This window comes from Zalophus californianus, chromosome 3 (genome assembly GCF_009762305.2).
Source record: "Zalophus californianus isolate mZalCal1 chromosome 3, mZalCal1.pri.v2, whole genome shotgun sequence".
NCBI lineage: Eukaryota > Metazoa > Chordata > Mammalia > Carnivora > Otariidae > Zalophus > Zalophus californianus.
In genome coordinates, this window is record NC_045597.1 from 65,894,039 (window position 1) to 65,914,139 (window position 20,101).

The 20,101-nt window shown below is 37.7% G+C and overlaps 1 protein-coding gene across 8 annotated transcripts in view; it reads left to right on the top strand.

Moving 5' to 3' along the window:
• Positions 1 to 2,820: 2,820 nt before the first annotated feature.
• Positions 2,821 to 20,101, top strand: part of CCDC169 (coiled-coil domain containing 169) — a 45,197-nt gene continuing 27,916 nt past the window's right edge. For 2 of the 8 annotated variants that reach the window (XR_003519413.2, XR_003519414.2), the window contains exons 1-6: positions 2,821 to 3,047; positions 4,206 to 4,414; positions 4,525 to 4,604; positions 15,162 to 15,272; positions 15,371 to 15,407; positions 18,015 to 18,177. Coding sequence is in view for 5 of the 8 variants with exons in the window: in XM_027591264.1 (XP_027447065.1) it covers positions 2,965 to 3,047; positions 4,525 to 4,604; positions 15,162 to 15,272; positions 15,367 to 15,407 (315 nt within the window). In the remaining 3 variants the exon portion in view is untranslated. Of the gene's footprint in view, positions 3,048 to 4,205; positions 4,415 to 4,524; positions 4,605 to 10,458; positions 10,685 to 15,161; positions 15,273 to 15,366; positions 15,408 to 18,014; positions 18,178 to 20,101 lie in introns of those variants that run through there. The other 6 variants (XR_004819995.1, XM_027591260.1, XM_027591261.1 and 3 more) reach the window with 6 other exon arrangements.

The window sequence follows — 20,101 nt, forward strand, 5'->3', positions numbered from 1 at the left end:
CCGGGGGAGGAAGGGGAGTCTCCCCGGCTCTGTCACTTGTTGGGTCCCTGCTGGAGGAGCAGTGGCCCAACTGGGCCACAGATCACAGTTTATGGCCACCCCGAGCTGAGAGCCCGCGCCTCGGCTCCGTCTCTGCAGCCGGCTTCCCCACTCTGATACCTGGGAGCTCTGCCGCACTCAGGCACCCCCGGTCTTTCTGTGACCCTGAGGGTCCTGAGACCACAGTGTCCCGCGAGGCTTCCACCCCCCGCTTAGCCACTGGAGCGACGTCCCCCAGCGGAGCCGACTTCTAAAAGTTCCAATTTTGTGCTCCATGGCTCTATCACTTGCCAGAAGAGGCCGACGGAGGCCCCCTCCCCCACCGTCTATCCTCCCAAATATCGCCTCGGATTCACTTCTCCGCAAGTCCTACCTTTCAGAAAGTGGTGGCTTTTCTGTTCAGAGAGTTGTTGCTATTCTTTTCTTTGATCTCCTGTTGAGTTCGTAGGTGTTCAGAATGGTTTGATCCCTATTCAGCTGAATTCCTGAGACCAGCGAAATCCAGGTCTCCTACTCCTCCGCCATTTTGCTCTGCCCCCCAAACCCACCAGCTTCTTAAATATAAAGAACAAACTGATGGTTGCAAGAGGGAAGGCGGGTGGGGGGGATGGGTGAAATAGGTGAAGGGGATTAAGAGTACACTTGTCCTGATGAGCAATGAGTAATGTATAGAATTGTTGAATCACTATATCCCTGAAACTAATATAACACTATGTTAACTATTCTGGAATTAAAAAAAATTTTTTAATTAAAAAGGTATGCATATCAGAGGAGTGGGTTTTTACATGAGGATGGAAGGGTAGTGATCTGGAAGTAGCATTAGAGGTGGAGAGAATTCTTGACTCTCCTGACCCAAAGAAGCAGGGGGTTCTACAAAGAAATCAGAGAACAAAAACATCAATTCTTGGCTTTTGATATTTCAAAAGCTATTGTTTAGGTGTAAATCATAAAGATTTGAAAGAATACATAACCATCCTTTACCATCCCCAGCTCGCGCCTACCCCCACCTGTTCAGTCTATGTGAGACAAAAACTAAGAATTCTGTCTGGGGAAGAATGAAGGAAGCCACCAAGGCAGGGAATAGACGCTGGTGAGCGTTTGAGAGGAGACCTGCAACTTGCTCCCCACAACCTGTCTCAGGCTGAGCACAAAAGTGGGAGTAAAGGATTTGCCATACCGCATGACTTAAATGATGAAATTCTTTCATATTAAACTTTTTAAATTAACCATAGGTTTTTTAAAAAGCACTGAACATATTTAGCATCTCTTACAAATCACTTTGTACATACTAAACCCTAAATTGCTATTAATTGAACTAATTCCTCAAAACGCTTCAAATTCTCTTTTTGCCTACAAATCTGCATTGTTCTTTTGGACACTAAACAGGTATCAATCAAATGTGCTACTTACTACACTTATGTTCAATTCAAACAATTAAATTCCAAACTGTCCCCATGTTTAAACATCTCCTAACACAGAGAGTCTCCAAATTTCCAGAATCTCCCTTCTCTCTCTCTCTCTCTTTTTAAATTTATTTCACAGAGAGAGACAGTGAAAGAGGGAACACAAGAAGGGGGAGTGGGAGAGGGAGAAGCAGGCTTCCCACTGAGCAGGGAGCCCAAAGCAAGGCTTGATCCCAGGACCCTGGGATCATGACCTGAGCCTAAGGCAGACGCTTAATGACTGAGCCACCCAAGCGCCCTCCCTTCTCTCCTTTAAAACCCACTTTCTAATTGAAGACTTGCCTTAGTTCCATCATATATCCAGTGAACTATGCTACCATTTTGTTAAAACTTAAGTGTAGCAACCATAGGTCCAAAATTTTTTCTATTTTTCCCATAAATTATCAACTTTCCAAAAATAATGTTGGTAAGCAGCAACCGAATGAAACAAGCCTTTACCAAGTATGCTTTTTATTCTTAAAAAAAAAAAAATCTTTGAAAGAGTATCCTATGGGCATAATATGTATTTACTGACCACTACCAAGGGTCACTCTTCTCAACACTAAAGATGAAGCAATAAGCAGAATAAAATTCTTTACCAGAGTACTTGTGCTGATTTGTGTCAGAAAGCATGGTCCCATGCTCACACTTCTCAAACTGATTCAGGATATGGAAAATGTACCAGAGAAGTCAGAGGTAAAGGCAGCCCATCTTTCTACTCAAAGATGGGTGGGAGCCTGGGATAATACTAAAGCACAAACATACCAGGAGCAGAATGCAAAATTTGTGATTACAAATATAAGCGTGAAACTTCAAGCTGTTGACATCAACTTTGAGCTATGTCCATGGACAGTCCCCAGATTTGGCAAAACAGAATAATGCGTACTGGAACTCAGAGTCAGAGTTCAGGCCCTGCCTTCTCAAGGTCTGCTCCTCAGACGCTCCTAACTAGAGCCTGTAGTATCCAGTAAACTGAAGCAAAGAAAGGCACAGCCATTCTTGGATTCAGCATTTTACAAACAAGGGCTAGGGGTAAAGTGAACATCAGGCCTGGGTCAGCGTTTAAAAAAAGCAGCAGGGCCAACAGTTCTCTACTCCCCTACAGTCAGCCGCGTAGCTAGCTGGTACACATCCCTCTTCCACCACTTTGGTAAAAGGAATGGGGCCTCAGCTATTGGGCCTTGAGAGGCGCTTTTCTGACAACGTGTTTCCCGGACAGTGAAGACGTCTAACGTAGCTACTACACTCGGCGGCGGCGCAGCCTGTGTTCTGCTACCGCACTGACTTGGTAAGCCATCCTCCGCCCCTCGGGCGAAGCCCTGTGACGTCACCGCGAGGCGCCGGGCAGCGGGCGACTGTGAGCCTGTACACCATGACGACAGCTCCTGACAGTGCTCGCCTTCCCAGCTTCTGGGTGTCCCTTCAGGTGTTGTGGTCTTAGCTGTGAGAGGGGAAAGGCGTGAGGGGTTTCTGATCCGACCGTATGGAGGAAGGAAGAGGTGACAGCTTCGACGGTGTGAGCACCGACCGCCTGAAAATGGAGTTACTGGAGGAAATCCATTTGAAGTGAGTTGGAGGGCGTCGCGCGGACTGCCGCGCGGGTGGCGGGTTCAGGTACAAGCCGCCTGAGGAGATGCACCTGTGTGTGCCCTGCTGTTGAAAGCTGAAGCCACTGAGGTCGATGTGACGCCAGCAGTCTGATTAATACCCCGGGCAGATCTGGCGACATCTAAAAACTTTTATAGGAAAGATTCATTTGCCTCTTTGATTAAGCGTTTGGTATTAAAAATAGGCATATTTTGAGGTAGGATTTTTCTGTCTTTAGGATCAAATCAAATGGGGTGTATTGTGTGCGTGTGCCGTAATGCTAAAATATGTGTTTGATTTTCATGTTCCACTAAATTAAGCTTTTCTGTTTCGGAGAAAGGTTTTCTTTAGTTATGCTTGTCTTTCATCCCTTTAGAAGAAATTAAGAAATGGCGACATTTTGTAAAAATAATGCCCCTCTTATATACTTTTACAAATAATATCATACTTCGTATTAAATCTTTAAGACATTTTAAGTATTTTTTTTAATACCCCCAGTCCCACCAGCAGGTCCCATGAGATTTAGACTCACCTCTGTGTCCCTAAAGCTTTCTGTGCTTTCCTCTGTAGTAGCTCTAACAACACTTTTTTAATTGCTTGGCTATTTCTTGGTCTGATATTAAAGTGTAAACATTCTGAGAACCGGTTGTGTTCCCTGAGTCAGAGTATAAAAGCAAGCACTTTAGAGGAATCCTACATAAATTCAAATCACAGCTCTTATCACTCAGTAACTGCATGATCTTGGGCAAGTTAATGAACCACTAAGCCTGAGTTTTCTCAGCTCTAATATTGGTGTACAAACCATTATACCTCGTGTGGATGTCGCCAGGATTGAGTGAAAAGTATGTAAAGCACTTAACATTGGCTTATAGTAAGCACTCGATGGAAGTTGGCCGCTGCTATTGTCATTGTTCAGTTCATTTATTCACTGTAGTATTTTCAGTATTTAGCACGATGCCTTACATAATAGGCAATCAAAAATATATTGCATAAATGATTCTGACATATTTTGATAATTAATGTGCTAATTTACTGATGTCCTAAATAGATAATCCCTGGAATGCTATTTGTGTGTATGTGTGTGTGTGTGTGTGTGTATTTTTTTAATTAGTGTTTCTTTTTTCCTCTTTGTTTCAGGTTTTCAGTTACCTGTTGCCCTAGCTATTCCTTTCTCTCATCCCAGTTAGTTTGCTGGGCTTTGAGAAACCAGATAACAACTTCTTGGGATCATATTTAAGTAAGAGTAAAGGGTTTCTAATGGTCACTGGGAGCTTTAATGCATATAATGGACCTTGGTAATCAGAAGCCTCCATTTGCCTGATTTCTGATTCTCAACCATGCCTTCAGTTAAGTGATGTTTCATAATAAATTGTTCCTAAAGTAGTGGTGTGTTATTATGTATTATTATTTTCATATTATAATTGGATCATAATTAACAAGATATTTTTAATAATAGGGATATAGTGCAACTATCAATGCTTGAAATAAGATACAAGATAGAGGAACTAGAAGCCAAACTCAATTCTGATGATGAAGGTATATAATTAAATATTTTTATATGTAACTCTTATATAATTATTGTTTATTTTGCCAAGATACCTATAGTGCATTAAATTATACATTGGAAATAATAGTACCAAGGTCTCAGTACTGCTTTTTGGCAGCATTAATAATAATTTATTATAGAGGCTGTTAAAACTAATATTTCAGTGTCAAATATGTTACTGCCTAAATATCTGCTTACAAGTTCAAAATGTTCATCAATTAGCAAAACCTTTATTACATGACATCAATACATTATTGTTTTTGGTAAATAATAAAGTGCCACAAGTTTTCTATTTAACTCAAGTAATACCCCTTATATCTTAACTTCTGGATTTGGCTATAACTTTAAAATCTTTATCTAGGTTTTGGCTATTTGTGTTGGAAGAATGGTGGGGCGGGGTGGGGGGGACGGTACGCGGTGAGTGTTGTGCGCGCACACACACACACACACACACACACACACACACACCTGTAGGCCCACATACCCATATATGCTTAAAATTTGTAATGTATAGAAGATATTAATTCATTCCACAAATATTGAGACCCTGTCATATGTCAACACTTTGAATGGAAGACCTTTCCCTGCTCTGAAGAGGTTCACTGACTATTGGGAGAAAATATCAAACAAAAATGTGAATATTAGAAGAGATGTAAGGAGAAATGGAAACTCTGTTAAGGGAACCTAATATAACTTGGATGAAGACATAAAGATGGCCTTTCCAGAGGAGGCAGTGCTTGAACTGAATGCTGAAGAACAATAGGAGTTTCTTAGGGTTAAGGGGGTAGACCTTGGTTCTTTTTTTTTTTTTAAAGATTTTATTTATTTGAGAGAGAAAGAGATAGCAAAGAGAGCACGAATGGGGAGGAGAGGGAGAAGCAGCCTCCCCACTGAGCAGGGAGTCGGATGTGAGGCTCCATCCCAGGGCCCCGGGATCATGACCTGAACTAAAGGCAGAGGCTTAACTGACTGAGCCACCCAGGTACCCCTGGACTTTGGTTCTTAAACCCATTTATAATTTTCTCTTCTATTGTGGAAACCATGAACAAACAGAATTAGTAACCATATGATAAATAAAATGCTACTTTTCTAAAGTACCCAAGGCTCTTTTAAAGCTTGATTGGAGAATACTACTTTGTCCTAAGGCTGAAGTAGCTTCCTATGTCTCCACATCTATATCTGGGATATATATAACTGGCTTTGTGGGGGGAGACTTGTGATTGCACTTACCAAGTAGTTGAACTGGCAAGGCTAGCTGGAATTTTCTCATCTATCCAGTTACAGACAAAACAGATCACATGCACAGATATGTAGGTCACACTCACAGATACGCATGCAATTCAATAACCATACCCATTAGTAAAATGTAAGCCCAACAAATCGTATTATCACTAAATCTCATGGGGAGGCACTGGTATGTGCGTACAAAAAGAAAAGGTAAAATGATGGACAAGAAAGTTATTTCCTCCATGGGCCAAAGCTAAACCCTAAGGTGAAGGGGTCAGAAACATATACCCCTTCTTTAACTAAAGCCAGGAACTATATCAGGTGAGGTGCTTATAATTATCCCCATTTATGGAAAAATGGAATTTAGGAATCTAAATAACTTGCTAACATTATATAGGATATCATTTCTTCCTAGATCATCTATCCACCGGTACCACTATTGCTATGACAACTGCTATGTACCACATCAGCACTGAACAATTCTGGTTATTTATTGCTGCATAGCAAACCACCTAATAACTTAGGGGCTTGAATTAGCAAGTTATCTCACAATTTTGTGGATCGACTGGGTTCACCTGGGAAGTTAGTAATTGGGGTCTCATGTGATTACAGTCAGATGTGTGGAGCTCAGTTATCTGAAGGTTCGTCTAGGCTGGACATTCCCAGATTACTCACTCACATGGCCAGCGTCTGATACTGGCTGTTGGCTGGGAGCCCAGCGGGGTACTGCCTCTCAGAAATACCTACTCACAGCTCTTGTAGCTTTTGCTTCTCACAGCATGGTGCCTGGGTTCCAAGAAGATGTATCCCAACAGCAAGCATTCCAAAAGGCACCAGTGACAGAAACTGCCAGGCCAGTTAAGGGCTACTCCCAGAACTGGTACAATGTCAATTCCACTACATTCTATTGGTCAAAACAGTCACAGTTTCAAGGGGATGTAGAAGGAAACTCTACTTATCAAGTTCACAGTACAGAAGAATGTAGGGGATGGGATATATATTTCCGTCATCTTTGGAAAATACAGTCTGTCACAGGGAGCATTAAACATAATGCCATTTGAGGAGAACTCTTTTGTAATTGATAAAGATGGAATATAGATTGTCCTGAGAATATGACAGGAGATGAGATTAAGGTTTATGAAGAAGACAAATGAAGAATAGTCTTTGATATGATGCTAATTAGTTTGTATTGATCCTGAAGTCAATAGGGCAATATTAAAGGTGTTCTAAAATAAATTTATTACTTTTTTAAAGATTTTATTTATTTATTTGAGAGAGAGAGCACAAGCAGGGGGAGCAGCAGGCAGAGGGAGAGGGAGAAGCAGACTTCCCGCGGAGCAGGGAGCCTGATGTGGGACTTCACCCCAGGGCCCTGGGATCATGACCTGAGCTAAAGGCAGACGCTTAACCGACTAAGCCACCCCGGCACCCAATTTATTACTTTTTCATATTATAAAAGACACATGTGCACAAGTGGCAACTCTGGGTACATTTGTTTAGATGATTCTTTCATACTTACCACTGTCCCCAAATCTCCATCACCCTTCTACCCATCTCATTAACAGCTAATGAGCTTACTTTCAAAGAGAAGCAATCAGAAGATTTCCACGTTTCTACCGAGAAAGCTACCCACCTGCCTGCATCTTTGCACATCCTCTCCCTTCCCTCCTGTTCTTCTGCATGTTCTTATCTAAGGTGACTCCTCCACTTATATAATAGGTCCTAACTACTCTGTCTACCAAGGACATCACTCCAGCATTTGTCCTTTCTTTTGCACTGTTTCCCTTGTCCACTGGATCATTCGCAACAGCATACAAATGGGCTGAATTTATTTTGTTGAAAAAACAAATGACAAAGCCCCTTTGGCCCCACGTTTCCTCTTCTACTGTCATCTTTCACTGCTCTATGTACAGCAGAACTCTTCAAGAGTGGTTTCTATTTCTACTCTTTTTTTTTTTTTAAAGATTTTATTTATTTATTTGTCAGAGAGTGACAGAGACTTGTTAATCTATCTGGCTTGTAACTGTTAATTTTTAGGCTAAATGGCAAATACAACTTCAGAGGACTTCACATTCCCCCAGTGGCCTCTTGAAGCTCTTTAGGGTTCATAGGAAACTATATGCAGAAAAAGTGGTTTATATTTTAGTGTATGTGCTGCTGAAGTGAACACAGAAGTGGTTTATGTTTTGATTAAATTTGGAGTTCATCTTAAAGCTCAGTGACAAGACAAAGAATAGGAAAGGATGTTCAGGTCACTTTTTTAAAAAATGAGAAGAATCAGTATTTGTGTAGAGCTTTAAGTGTATTTTAAAAACTGAAACTACCCTTTGAAAAAGATATTATTACCCCATTTTATAGATGAAACGCTGAGACTTAGATATCTCTCTCAAGGCTACAGAAGGTGGTGAGTGACCTGCATTTGAATCTAGGCATCCTGGCATCAAAGCTCACACTCTTAGCCTCTACTTGTTCTACCTCTTATGCTTGTTTGCTTCTCAAAATTTTTTCATCTAGAGAAGAGAAACTTGATTTACTGAGGCTGTGGGACATTTGCTCATCTAGGGTTAGAAATGGGCTGGATTTGCCCAGCACAGGCATGAGTTCTCTCTTGAACTCATGCACCCACTACTTAGGTGATCTCCTCTGATCATAGGCTACTAAATCCCAGCTGTATACAGACAACACAAAAATTTACATCTCCATCCGGGACCTCTCCTTTGCGCTCTTTTGAATCTTCATTTATAGGCTGGTTGCTATCCACAAGCCCCTTGGCTATTGACTAATATATTAACAGATCAAATAGTTTTCTAACTCATCTCAGTAAATGCTAAAAAATGTTTTGATAAAATTCAATTTATGTTCCCTTTTTTTAAAAATTTTTAAAAAGATTTTATCTATTTATTCATGAGAGACAGAGAGAGAGAGAGAGAGAAGCAGAGGGAGAAGCAGGCTCCCAAGGAGCAGGGAGCCCGATGTGGGACTCGATCCCAGGGCCCTGGGATCATGACCTGAGCCAAAGGCAGACGCTTAACCGTCTGAGCCACTCAGGCGCCCTCCCTTTTTTTTTTTTTTTTAAACAGAAGAACACTTCTATTTATTTTAAACTGGCCTAATACTTAGTGATGAAACATTAGAGGCATTCCTATTCCTGGGGGGAGAAAAACAAAGAACAACAACAACAACAACAAAACCAGAGATTACAGCTGCCACCATTAAAATTTAATATTTTTGAAAGTTTCAGTCAAGCAATAAAATTTGAAACAGACATAAGAGTTGTAGGTTTTAGATAGGAAGAGATAAAATTATTATAATTTTTAGTTTTTATAATTTGATATGCAGAATTTTCCAGAGATCAACTGAAAAATTATATTAATGAAGAATTAGGAAATGGTTGGATGTAGTAATGGAATAAATGCCTATTTAAGGAAAAAAAACAAAACAAAACACCAGCAAAAACCAGTTCAAAAATAGGGTTTTTAAATGACTATGCTCCCAGTTTCAGCCCAGACTATAAAACATCTGACAATATCCTTGATAAGAAATATTCAGAACCTATATGAAGGATAGCAGAAAACTATGACTATAAGGCAATAACAGTTTAACCAGAATTCTCACCTTTTTCAACATAAGAGATTTTACACTAGAAAGAAACCCTGGAATAAAATGAAATTGGGAAAGTTTGCAGCCTTAGCACATGCCTTGCTGAGTCCAAGATCAAGATGTTGGCAAGGTTAGTTTCTTCTGAGTCCTCTCTCCTTGGTTTGTAGATGGCCATCCTCCTGTGTCTTCACATGGTCTTCCCTCTGTACCTGTTTGTATCCTAATCTCTTCTTATAAGACCAGTCATATTGGATTATGGCTACCCATATGATCTCATTTTACCTTAATTACCTCTTTTATTTATTTTTTATTATTAGTATTTTTTTTCCTTAATTACCTCTTTTAAAAGTCCTGTCTCTAAATAGAGTCACATCTGAGTCCTGGGGGTTAGGACTTCAGCATATGAATTTGGGAGGAGGAAGGGAGGGGACACAACTCAGCCCATAGCAGATAGAATAGAAACAGATTCTGGTTTATTAAAACCATATAATAATGCTGTGAAATTCAGGGTCAGGTTATTGTTAATTTTTAAAAACTCCATCTTTTCAGTTATCTTCCAATTACCTATGAAAAACAGGAGAAAACTATTTTCATTTATGAGACTTGTGGGAAATAGATTATTACAAACAAAACCTGAACCATACATTGAAATAGGAAAGTATCAAATGATCCTTGTTTTAGTCTGCTCTGGCTGCTGTAACAATATACCATAAACTGGGTGGCTTAAACAATAGAAATTTATTTTCTCAAAGTTCTAGAGGCTGGGAAATCTAAGATCAAGGTCCTGGCCAATTTGGATACTAGTGAGGGCCCACTTCCTACCTTGCAGATGGCCACCTTCTCATTGTTTTCTTACAGGGCAGAGACAGCAAACTCTGGTATCTCTTCCTCTTATAAGGGTGCCAGCCCTTTCAGGTTAGGGCCCCACCCATTGTGACCTCCTCTAACATTTAGCACTTCCTCACAGGCCCTGTGTCCAAATAAAGTCACATGAGGGTTAGGGCTTCAGCACAGGAATTTTAGGGGGACACAAACATTCAGTCCACCAACAACTTTCTAATTACTATCTGGACCTTTTCCCACCACCAAGAAATAAGAACTTTGGCCTGCCTGTCCAAGTTTGAGAAGAGGCTTCTGGGCAGAGAATTGGAACCAAAGAGCCAATTACCAATAATGTTTTATTGGAATTTGTGTCATCACATAGACCTTTAAAGGAGCTGAAAGAAAAGGGATGAATTATTCAGTAAGTTCTGTTTGGAAAATTGGTATAACATTTAGAAAAAAATCCCTTTAGATCTTTATACTTAATTCTAAAACCTTCAGATGCATTATAGGGTTTAACCTTTTTTTTTATTATAAGAAAACATTGATGAATATGTATCTTTTTAAGGGTAAAAAAGGCCTTTTTTAGTTTAAGAATAATAAATCACTGAGGAAAAATATGTTTAGGTTTGACAAATACCTTCCCTTTAACTAAAAAAAAAAAAAAAAACCACTATGAGAAGTCAAACAGCAATATGGGAAATGTATTAGTAGCCAACATGATGGACAAAAGGTCCATATTTTCACTACATCTATATCCTCTGCAATTCAATTAGAAAAAACAAAGTTCCCATTAGATACATATGAGTAGAACAGAGACAGTTTATGAGGATGGAAAATATCCAGTTTGTTCTTTCTTCAAAGAAACTTGAATTGAAACACATACAATTTGTTGCTATTGAAGAAATAAAGATTTTTTTAAGTGAAATTGTAACTTTATACATTACTTCTAACAATATAGAGCTACCCTTTTAGAGAACAATTTTGCAGTAATTTTATAGCATTTTGTGTATGCCCTGCAATTTTACATATTTTAATGAATCCTCCCAATATCCTATAATATAGGAACTTCAATTTTCCTTATTTTAGAGACGAGAAATTGAGGCACAGGAAAGGTAACTTCCTCCAGATCACATAAATAAGCTAGTAAGTGGTAGAGACATGACTCAAACTCATTAGTCCTACTTTGGGGATATTTTTCCTCATGAAATCTGAAAATTTGGTTGGGGGCACCTTTACCACAGGAGATACTCTTTGCACCATTGTAGCCTCCCCTTTGTTGACATCTTGGTATTTGTGTTCATGCTGTTCTTGCTGCTTCAGTATCCTTTCTCACCTCCTCTGGCTTGGAACAAATGTCATTTCCCCCAAGAGCATTTCCTGAGCCTCTTCAATCTTGACCTCCCTATCTCTCAGTGTCTTCTGCCACCTTCCAGATTGGATGTCCTTTTGCGTGTTCCATAGCATCTACTTAACCAAGTTTTCTTAAATGTTCTGGCCATATGTCTCCCCCCACCACTACATGTCCTACTGCTGGTTGACTGCAGGGACTGTGTCTATCTTATTTTTGTATCCCTAGTGCCCAGTACAGTGCCACATATTAGGCTTTTTCCTTTCCTTGTTAACATTTTCTTATTTTACAAAGTCTATGCAAATTAATGTAACTTCATCACTTTTATCTTTATAAATACAGTGACCAGCACAATTAAACATGACTGAATTATTAAAGTCTGTGTAGAGTCAAGTTTCAACCAATTCAACTGTGTTCTTTTTAACACTTAAAAATGTATTATTTGGCATTGTTGCTTAGTGGGGCTTTGTTTGTTTTTGTTAACACTGCTATCTCTCTTAGACCAAAAAAAAAAAAGAAAGAAAGAAAGAAAAAATCCATATCTAAAAGATAGGTCTCTACCTAATTTAATTTTTTTAAAGATTTTATTTAATTATTAGAGAGCAAGCACACGAGTGGGGGGAGGGGCAGCGGGAAAGAGGAGAAGCAGACTCCTGTGTTGAGCGGGGAGCCCGACAATGCGGGGCTTCATCCCAGGACCCTGGGATCATGACCTGAGCTGAAGGCAGATCCTTAACCGACTGAGCCACCCATGCACCCCATAATTTAATTTTCTGTTATTTTATGAACTTCCTCTTCCATGGTCAATTCATAAAATTGGCCATGAATCAAATTTCTACATTGTTTCAAATTTTGGTTTGATTTTGCTTTTTGTTGCACTGATCCCAGCCAAGATCCCTCTTTGATAATGCAAAGCAATTTGATTTTTCTTTAAAAATTGGTGCTTGTTTCAGGTGTATGGGTGGCTCAGTCAGTTAAACTTCATACTCTTGATTTTGGCTCAGGTCATTACCTCACGGTTGAGAGATCCAGCTGACATGGGGCTCCGTGCTCAGTGGGGAGTCTGCTCTGAGATTCTCTCTCTCTCCCTCTGCCCCTCCCCTCACCCAACCTCCAAGTGTGCATGCACTCTCTCTCTCTCTCAAAATAAATACATCTTTTAAAAAAAATTGGTGCTTGGTTCTTGTTTGTTTTTAGAATTACTGAAGGAGCAATAGTTCATGGAAGTATTGCTCAGGGTATTTTTTCCACCAAGAGACACAAATGTTTCTGTTAGATTTTTATCCTCATAATCTGTATTTTAAATAATGGTTTATTGTAAGTTTATTGTTGGCCTTTATAGGTTGGCTGCTATTGTGCTAAAGGTCAGGGATCATCCTTTTTGGTGTCAAGTATATTGTGGCTGTCTCAAAGATAGCACCACATCTTATTTGGGTGTTTCAGATGTTTCTTACCTTCCCTTAGTAACAAGCCTATTAAAAAAACTTCCTACTTTTAACTGCTATTCTTATTCCCAATTGAAAATATAATTTAAACATTATTGTATTTTAAAGATGGATAAAGAATTATGCAAAAATGATAAACCTTAATATTTTGGGTATTTTGGGTTATCACAGAACAGGATGTGGTAGAGAAAGAAATAATCGATGTGGTCCTTTCTTAGAAAAAGGAAATACTTGATAAGTAGGAAGTTGATGTGATTTGTGTGATGCTTTTAGAGGCCAATGAGATATTTTATTTTAAAATCAGAAGAAAAAATGAATATTATCCAGTCTGGACTATACTTGTCTTTATACCAACCTAGTAGTAAAGTAGAATTTTTAATATTTTTTACAGAGGAAGAGGCCCATAAAGGCAGAAGTGCCACAAGGGCCCATGAAAGTCACAATGTGACCCCACAGCAGAAGTCTATTTTTTCCTATTTTTTATAGACACTGCTATTTTAAAATTTTCTCCTATAATTCAGCAGTCCATATGCTTTCTCTTTGTCTTTTGTCCCCTATAATGTGGAGCCATCTGTGTATACATCCTGAAGGAGTTACACATTTAAGTGTGTACATTTGAGATCAGTTCATCACATTGGGGAATGTGAATATTGACATCACCACCAGGGACTTGCACTTATTAACATTAATAAATGATAGTATAATACTAGGCTTACTTTATTTGAGGATCTCTAGATCAATAATATTTTAAAGTGGAGGCAAACATTTCTAGACTATAGTCGGATGTACTAAAAATAAATTACATTCTTAATTTTTTGGTAACTTCTCATTTTGCTCTGAAGCCTCCATTCCCATGGTGGGGAAAGGGGTCTAGTTACAAAGAGACTAGCTAGCCAGTTATACAGATAATTCCATCTATTTGGACTCAGTAGTATCTTTTGGATAAATGTTCAGTCTCTCAGGCTTCTCTTCTTGTTCCTAAAGCGTTTGGATTAATGACTTTCAACTTCAGTTTGGGAGGGTGTTCCTGCTCCTGTTTTTGGAACACTGTATTTACTAGAGATGAGGAGCCTAAGGGAAACATGTGGCTGGGTTGAGGAGGTTGAGGCCAGTGATATGTGCTAATACTCTTCCTACTTAGATTCCTCCATCAACTATGATGGAGCAGAAATTGTCTCATATATGTAAGGAGCATTTAAAGTTTAGAAGCAAGCCATCTTTTATCTCTCTATAAAGTGTGACTTTCAAGATTTAAAAAAATTAGCTTTGGGCCTTGAAGCTGACCAAAGATGTTTTAATTCTAGGCTGTATTCTCCTCTCCTCCTATAGCAATAAGACAGATGTTTTGGCCTTAATAACCAAAGGGGCTTGGTGAAAGGAACCTGCTTAAGGATAAGAGAAGATGCCTGAATAGGCAGCTGCGTGTATTAACATAACGGTTAAGAGGATACACTTTGAAGTCAGATAAAACCGGGTTCAAACCCCAGTTGCTCCATTTATTGGCTTTTTCATTTTGAGAATGTTATTTGACATATCTGAGCCATGGTTTCCTCATCTGTAAAATAGGTGACAAAGTTTTTAAAATGAGGATTAATTAGTTAATATATGTGAAACATTTTGTACTTTATACATAGCAAAGATGTAAGTGGTAATTGTTAAACGTACTTAAGAATTTGTTTGCAAAGAAAAAAAATGGACATGACGCTGGATGGAAGCTAGAACTATGTAGGCTGTTAGGTATGGACAAGTTCCAAGGAAAGAAACATGTTCCGATAGTCCCGCTAATAGAATTCCTTATAAGGGTATGTGAGGAACTAAAGGACAAAGGAGACAAGGAGACCAGGAATCACAATAATTCTAGTGAGGTCTGGCTGTGTGGTAATCACTGTGAATCTACTGTCTGCAATCTGAAAGATCCTATCTAACAGAGAAATGCATACTTAAAAATTACTTCACTCTTGTTCATCTACATTGCTAACAAAGTCAAGTACAGTAAGATTGAGCTGATTAATGTTGTTTTAAAGGAGATTTAAATGAGCTGATTAATGTAAATAAATGAGAGGTGACAAGATGATCTTGATTTTCCCCACTTTTCCAATCAGGTGGTGAATGGAAAGTTCATTATGAGACACAACTTGAACTGAATGATCAACTAGAAAAACAAATTGTTTCTCTAGAAGAGAAAATGGAAAAAATCTGTGGAAATCCTTCAGGTACAAAAGCAACTATATATATATATATATATTTTATAAGTTGAGTTAAAAATGATAAAATATTAATTGTTAATATTTTCATATTTGTTTTGTTGTAGATTGTCTTCTATCTGTGTCTATGAACAAATGCCAGTGGTGAGTAAAAGCTGGTTAAACAAAAAGAATAATTGAAGGAAAGAAATTATGTACTTCTTTTTTAGACAGGTTCCAAAAAAAGTTTGAAGATTGGGGTAAGTTCCAAAATATTTCATTCAGTGGAACTGTTTCTAGGAAGTAAGGAATTCTATAGCAGATCCTTCAACTTAATCTCTACCTTATAAAGCTGGGCAGGGTTGCAGGTACAAACAAAATGGAAGAAAAGAATCTCAGTAGTCAGTCCAGGTAGAACCTGAGTGTATCTACTTCCTGTGACCTAAAAGAGCCTATTAAACACAAATATATTTCATACCTATCTAAAAACATTTCCTTTCTAGTTCCTCTGGAATATACATATACACATATAGATATATATATACATACATTCACATTCACACACACAATGTATAAAATCTAACAGAGAACCCATAAAATTACCCTATAACATGAAAGAAACCTTATTACACTGATTGACCTACTTTTTCTTTGGGCTGCCCTAGTGACAGCCTTTCCTCCTGATAAATTACTTGAATTTATATGTTTTATACTTTACAAAGCACATTTGTTTCTCATTTGTTTAAATGTTTATTTTTTAAAATGTAGAGAAGACCTAAAGCGTGACTTATGCTGGGTCTCGAGCATACGTGGAAATAGCCTTTTCTTTAGAATTCATGCTGAATTTTTATTTCAAGAATATTCAGAAAAACATGGAAATCTTATAAAAAATCAAGGGTACTTTATATGAAAATGAAAATACAATACACTACTAAATTGGCAGGACCACACAACCCAATGAGATAAAATTTAATATTATTTCCTTTAATACATGTGACACTAAGCTTAAAACAATTAAGTGATTTGCTCAGAATCACACAGTCTGGAAATGTGGAGGTCGATTCTCTTTCTCTAAAAAAATCTATGCCCGTTTGACTAGACTGTGCTATGCCAACAGCCATTCTATACTGCTTATCAGAAATAACATGTTTCTTAATAGCTTTATGTAGAGCACTTAACTGACTGCTATATTCACAGAGGTCCTGAGGACCAGAGCATTATAGAGATTGCTCTTCGAATAACTGCAGATCTTTAGTGAAAAATGCAGAAAAATATCATATTTTTTAAAATAATAAATCAGGGGAGAAATAAACTAATGTTTACACCTCTGTTATTTTCAGCCCAGAAATACCTTTATTTTTGTGTCTTAGAAAGCCTAGAAAATCATGGAGTCATATCCCCATCTTGTGGTATTTAGAAATTGCCGCAAGGGCTATTTTAAGCCTTGTCTTTATTAATTGTGGATAGGATTTTATTTCTACCTATAGAATATAAAATATAGAATGCTAGCTACAGAACATAAAATATTCTGACTCCCAGTTTCCTGATAACTCATCCTCAGTGCTAGCTCAAGAAATTGGGTATCACCAGCCTTATGGAGAATAGCAGCAAGTGCTGGTGGGACCTGCTATGATGATTTACAGCATATGTAAGAAGCAGTTGATTGGTTTTCTACTTGCTACCTCAGACTCTGTATGTTGACAAAAAATTTTTTTCCTTTGATGAGTTTGTGTTATTCTTGAAAAAAAAATGTGGTTCTCTAAGAGGTTTAGATCTGGAGGCGGAGAATTATATTTCTCTTCAGTAAAGGACTAAAGAAATGTTAGAAAAACCAAGAGTGGGGCCATGTACGAAGCAGAAAAGAAAGATAATGAAAGTTCAGGTGTTTAAGGAACTGGTTCTCTCTATTCTGTGGGCAGAGGCATGCATGAGTATTTGGGTTTTCTTATACAGTGGAATCCAGGAGGAGTTTGTTTGAACAGCAGGTGTTAGGAAACTAGCCAAGTAGCTGGTGGTGGAATTAGCCAATTACTGAGCAAAAAGCACTGGGATCCAAGAATCCTATATCTAATGATGAAGTCTTTTATTCAAGGAAAAAGATAGTATACTAAGTCTTATTCTTTATATAAAAACAATATTTATGAAATTCAGACACATACTCTTAATGAAATGCAGACATTTTCTATTAGGTTGATATTTAGAGAAAAGGGTTTAAATTGTTTTAGGGGGATAGAATATGAATTCAAACACTATTTGTAAATTTACTTATTTTTTATCCTTGTTGTAGATTTTGGTCTTTAAGAGTAACCTATACAGACATATTTAAGAAATTGATGTCAGTTTGAATACTAATTTTGAGTAACTTCAAATTTCAAGTTTGCTTATGGGCAAAAACAGGGATGAATACCAATTTTTGACCAATATATATGTAATTTAAAAAAAATGTTACCATTTGAAAAAGAAATAAATATTAAAAAAGTAATTTACAAACTGGGTCATTAAAGTGGACTTGATTTTAATATTTTAGAACAAGGATTCACTTAAGTGAGTAAATTTCTGATAGAGACTGGCTTCAAGCCTTCAACCTTTTTGAAGATTATTTTTCTCATCCTCAGGTACTATAGATGAGATAATCTTTAAAGTGCCTTTCAGCAGTATAATTTATTAATATTTAATTTTAGCAAGATGTTTCAGTAAAGGGTTACATTTGGCTGCATGTAAGAAAAAGGCTTAAATGAGTAAGGTGTTTCGTTTTGTTTTCTCACGTAACAGGAAGTGTTAGAGGGATGCAGTCCGGATTGGCGAAGTAACTCCTCCAGGCTCCCGACTTGCCTTCCACTCTGCCATCCTTTAATGAATGACTTTTGTTCGCCATGCTCACAAAATGGCTGCTTCACTTTCTCACCTGCTTCATCTTCTCTTCCAATAGAAAGAAGTAGGTGAAGGGAAAAGGGCAAAGTGGAGGCCAGTCAAGTTTGTTTTCTTTCAAAACATTTTCCAGCTTGCTGCACACAGTCTTCCCTTACATCTCATTGGTTAAAACTGCATCATATGGCCTCCTGTATCACAAGAAAGGCTGGGAAATTTAGTGTTTTACTGAGTACAGTAGTAGGAAGAAGGGTAGAAAATGAGTATCTGTTATGCAATTAGCTCTATTTGCCACACAAGGTCACTTTCAATGAGTACCATTTCATTTTTTTTTTTTAAAGATTTTATTTATTTGAGAGAGCTCGCACAAGGTGGGGGATTGGGGGTGAGAGAGGCAGAGGGAGAGGGGGAAACAGACTCCCCACTGAGCAGGTAGCCTGACTGTCAACTGGGGGCTCCATCGCAGGACCCTGAGATCATGACCTGAGCCAAAGTCAGATGCTTAGATGACTGAGCCACCCAGGCACCCTAAGTACCATTTCATTTTAAAGTAATATGTATTCATTTAATACTATATGGAAAATAAAAGACAAAGATAAATATTAAGTCAAATATATCTACTATTGACCTCTTTTTTTAAAAGTTATACATGCATGTATATTGATTAAAAATTACAACCCAATAAATAAATGAACCCCAAAAAGGAACAAATAAGGATAACACTTTTAAAATATATATATAATATTAACCCTATTCCATGGACAATTTTGTGTCCTGTACTAATCATGGACAATTAAACCAATAATTTCTTATGTTACATTTTCTTCATGTATATTTTTAAGAGCTACATTATATTTCATTGCATTGGATTATTAATGTTCAATTCCTTTTCCCTATAGTTGAATATTTTAGGTTATTTGTGGTTTTAATTTTGAATAAAATAAACCCCACAGAGGATAATATGGCAAACAGTATATTCTAGTATTAGCAAATCTTTAATTTTTGTCACTTTTTGATTTCAAATGCTTTAATGAAAACAATCTATAGAGTTGAGGACACTTTTATTCCCCTTGTGTCTCTTTCCCTTTATAGGCAAGTATGATCATGGATTTGGTATATACCATTCTAATTTATTTTTAAATACCTTTTTCCAGATATTGTGTCTAAAAATGCATGTAAAAATATATTGTACACATCATCCATTTTTATTCTGTCCATGTTAATGCATAAAGATCTGGTAAATTTTATTTGCTACATAGTATTCTACTATACATATATAGTATAATAATACATATCTTAATTTATTTATTCCCCTATTTATGTACATTGAGGATTTTTCAAAATCTCACTGTGACAAACATTGCCTCAGGGAACATACTTATACATGTCTCCTGATATAAAGTGTTCCTCCAGAATTGGCTAATTTTTCTGTAGAGGGCTAAATAGTTAATACTTTGCAGGGCATTTGATCTCTGCTACAACTATTTGATGCTGCCATTGTAGTGTGAAAGAAGCCATAGACAATACCTAGATGAATAGGTACGGTTTTATTCTAACAAATCTTGGCTTACAAAAACAGCCTGTGGCTGGATTTGGTCTATAGGCTATAGTTTGCTGGCCCTAGCTTTAACGCAGTGGTCCTTAAACTTTGGTAGGTAACAGAATCACGTAGGGAACTTCATAAAAATACAAAAGCCAGCCCTGTCCTTCAACCAGCTTGCCACTTCTGAGTTCTTTATTAACTTTCCAGATAATTCAGATATACACCAGAGTTTGAGAACCACTGCTGTAGTGCACAGAGTGAAATATTTATATCATGGGATTTGCACATTTTCAAATAATGATAAAATCCCTCTGGATCAATCAAAAGACACCTCAGGTCTCCAGTTAGTTCTGCAGGTCTGTAATAAATAAAAGAGGTGATGGGAGATAAGACTGGAAATATAAGCAGAGCCTCAATAACAAAGGATTTTGTATGCGCGTGAACCTTT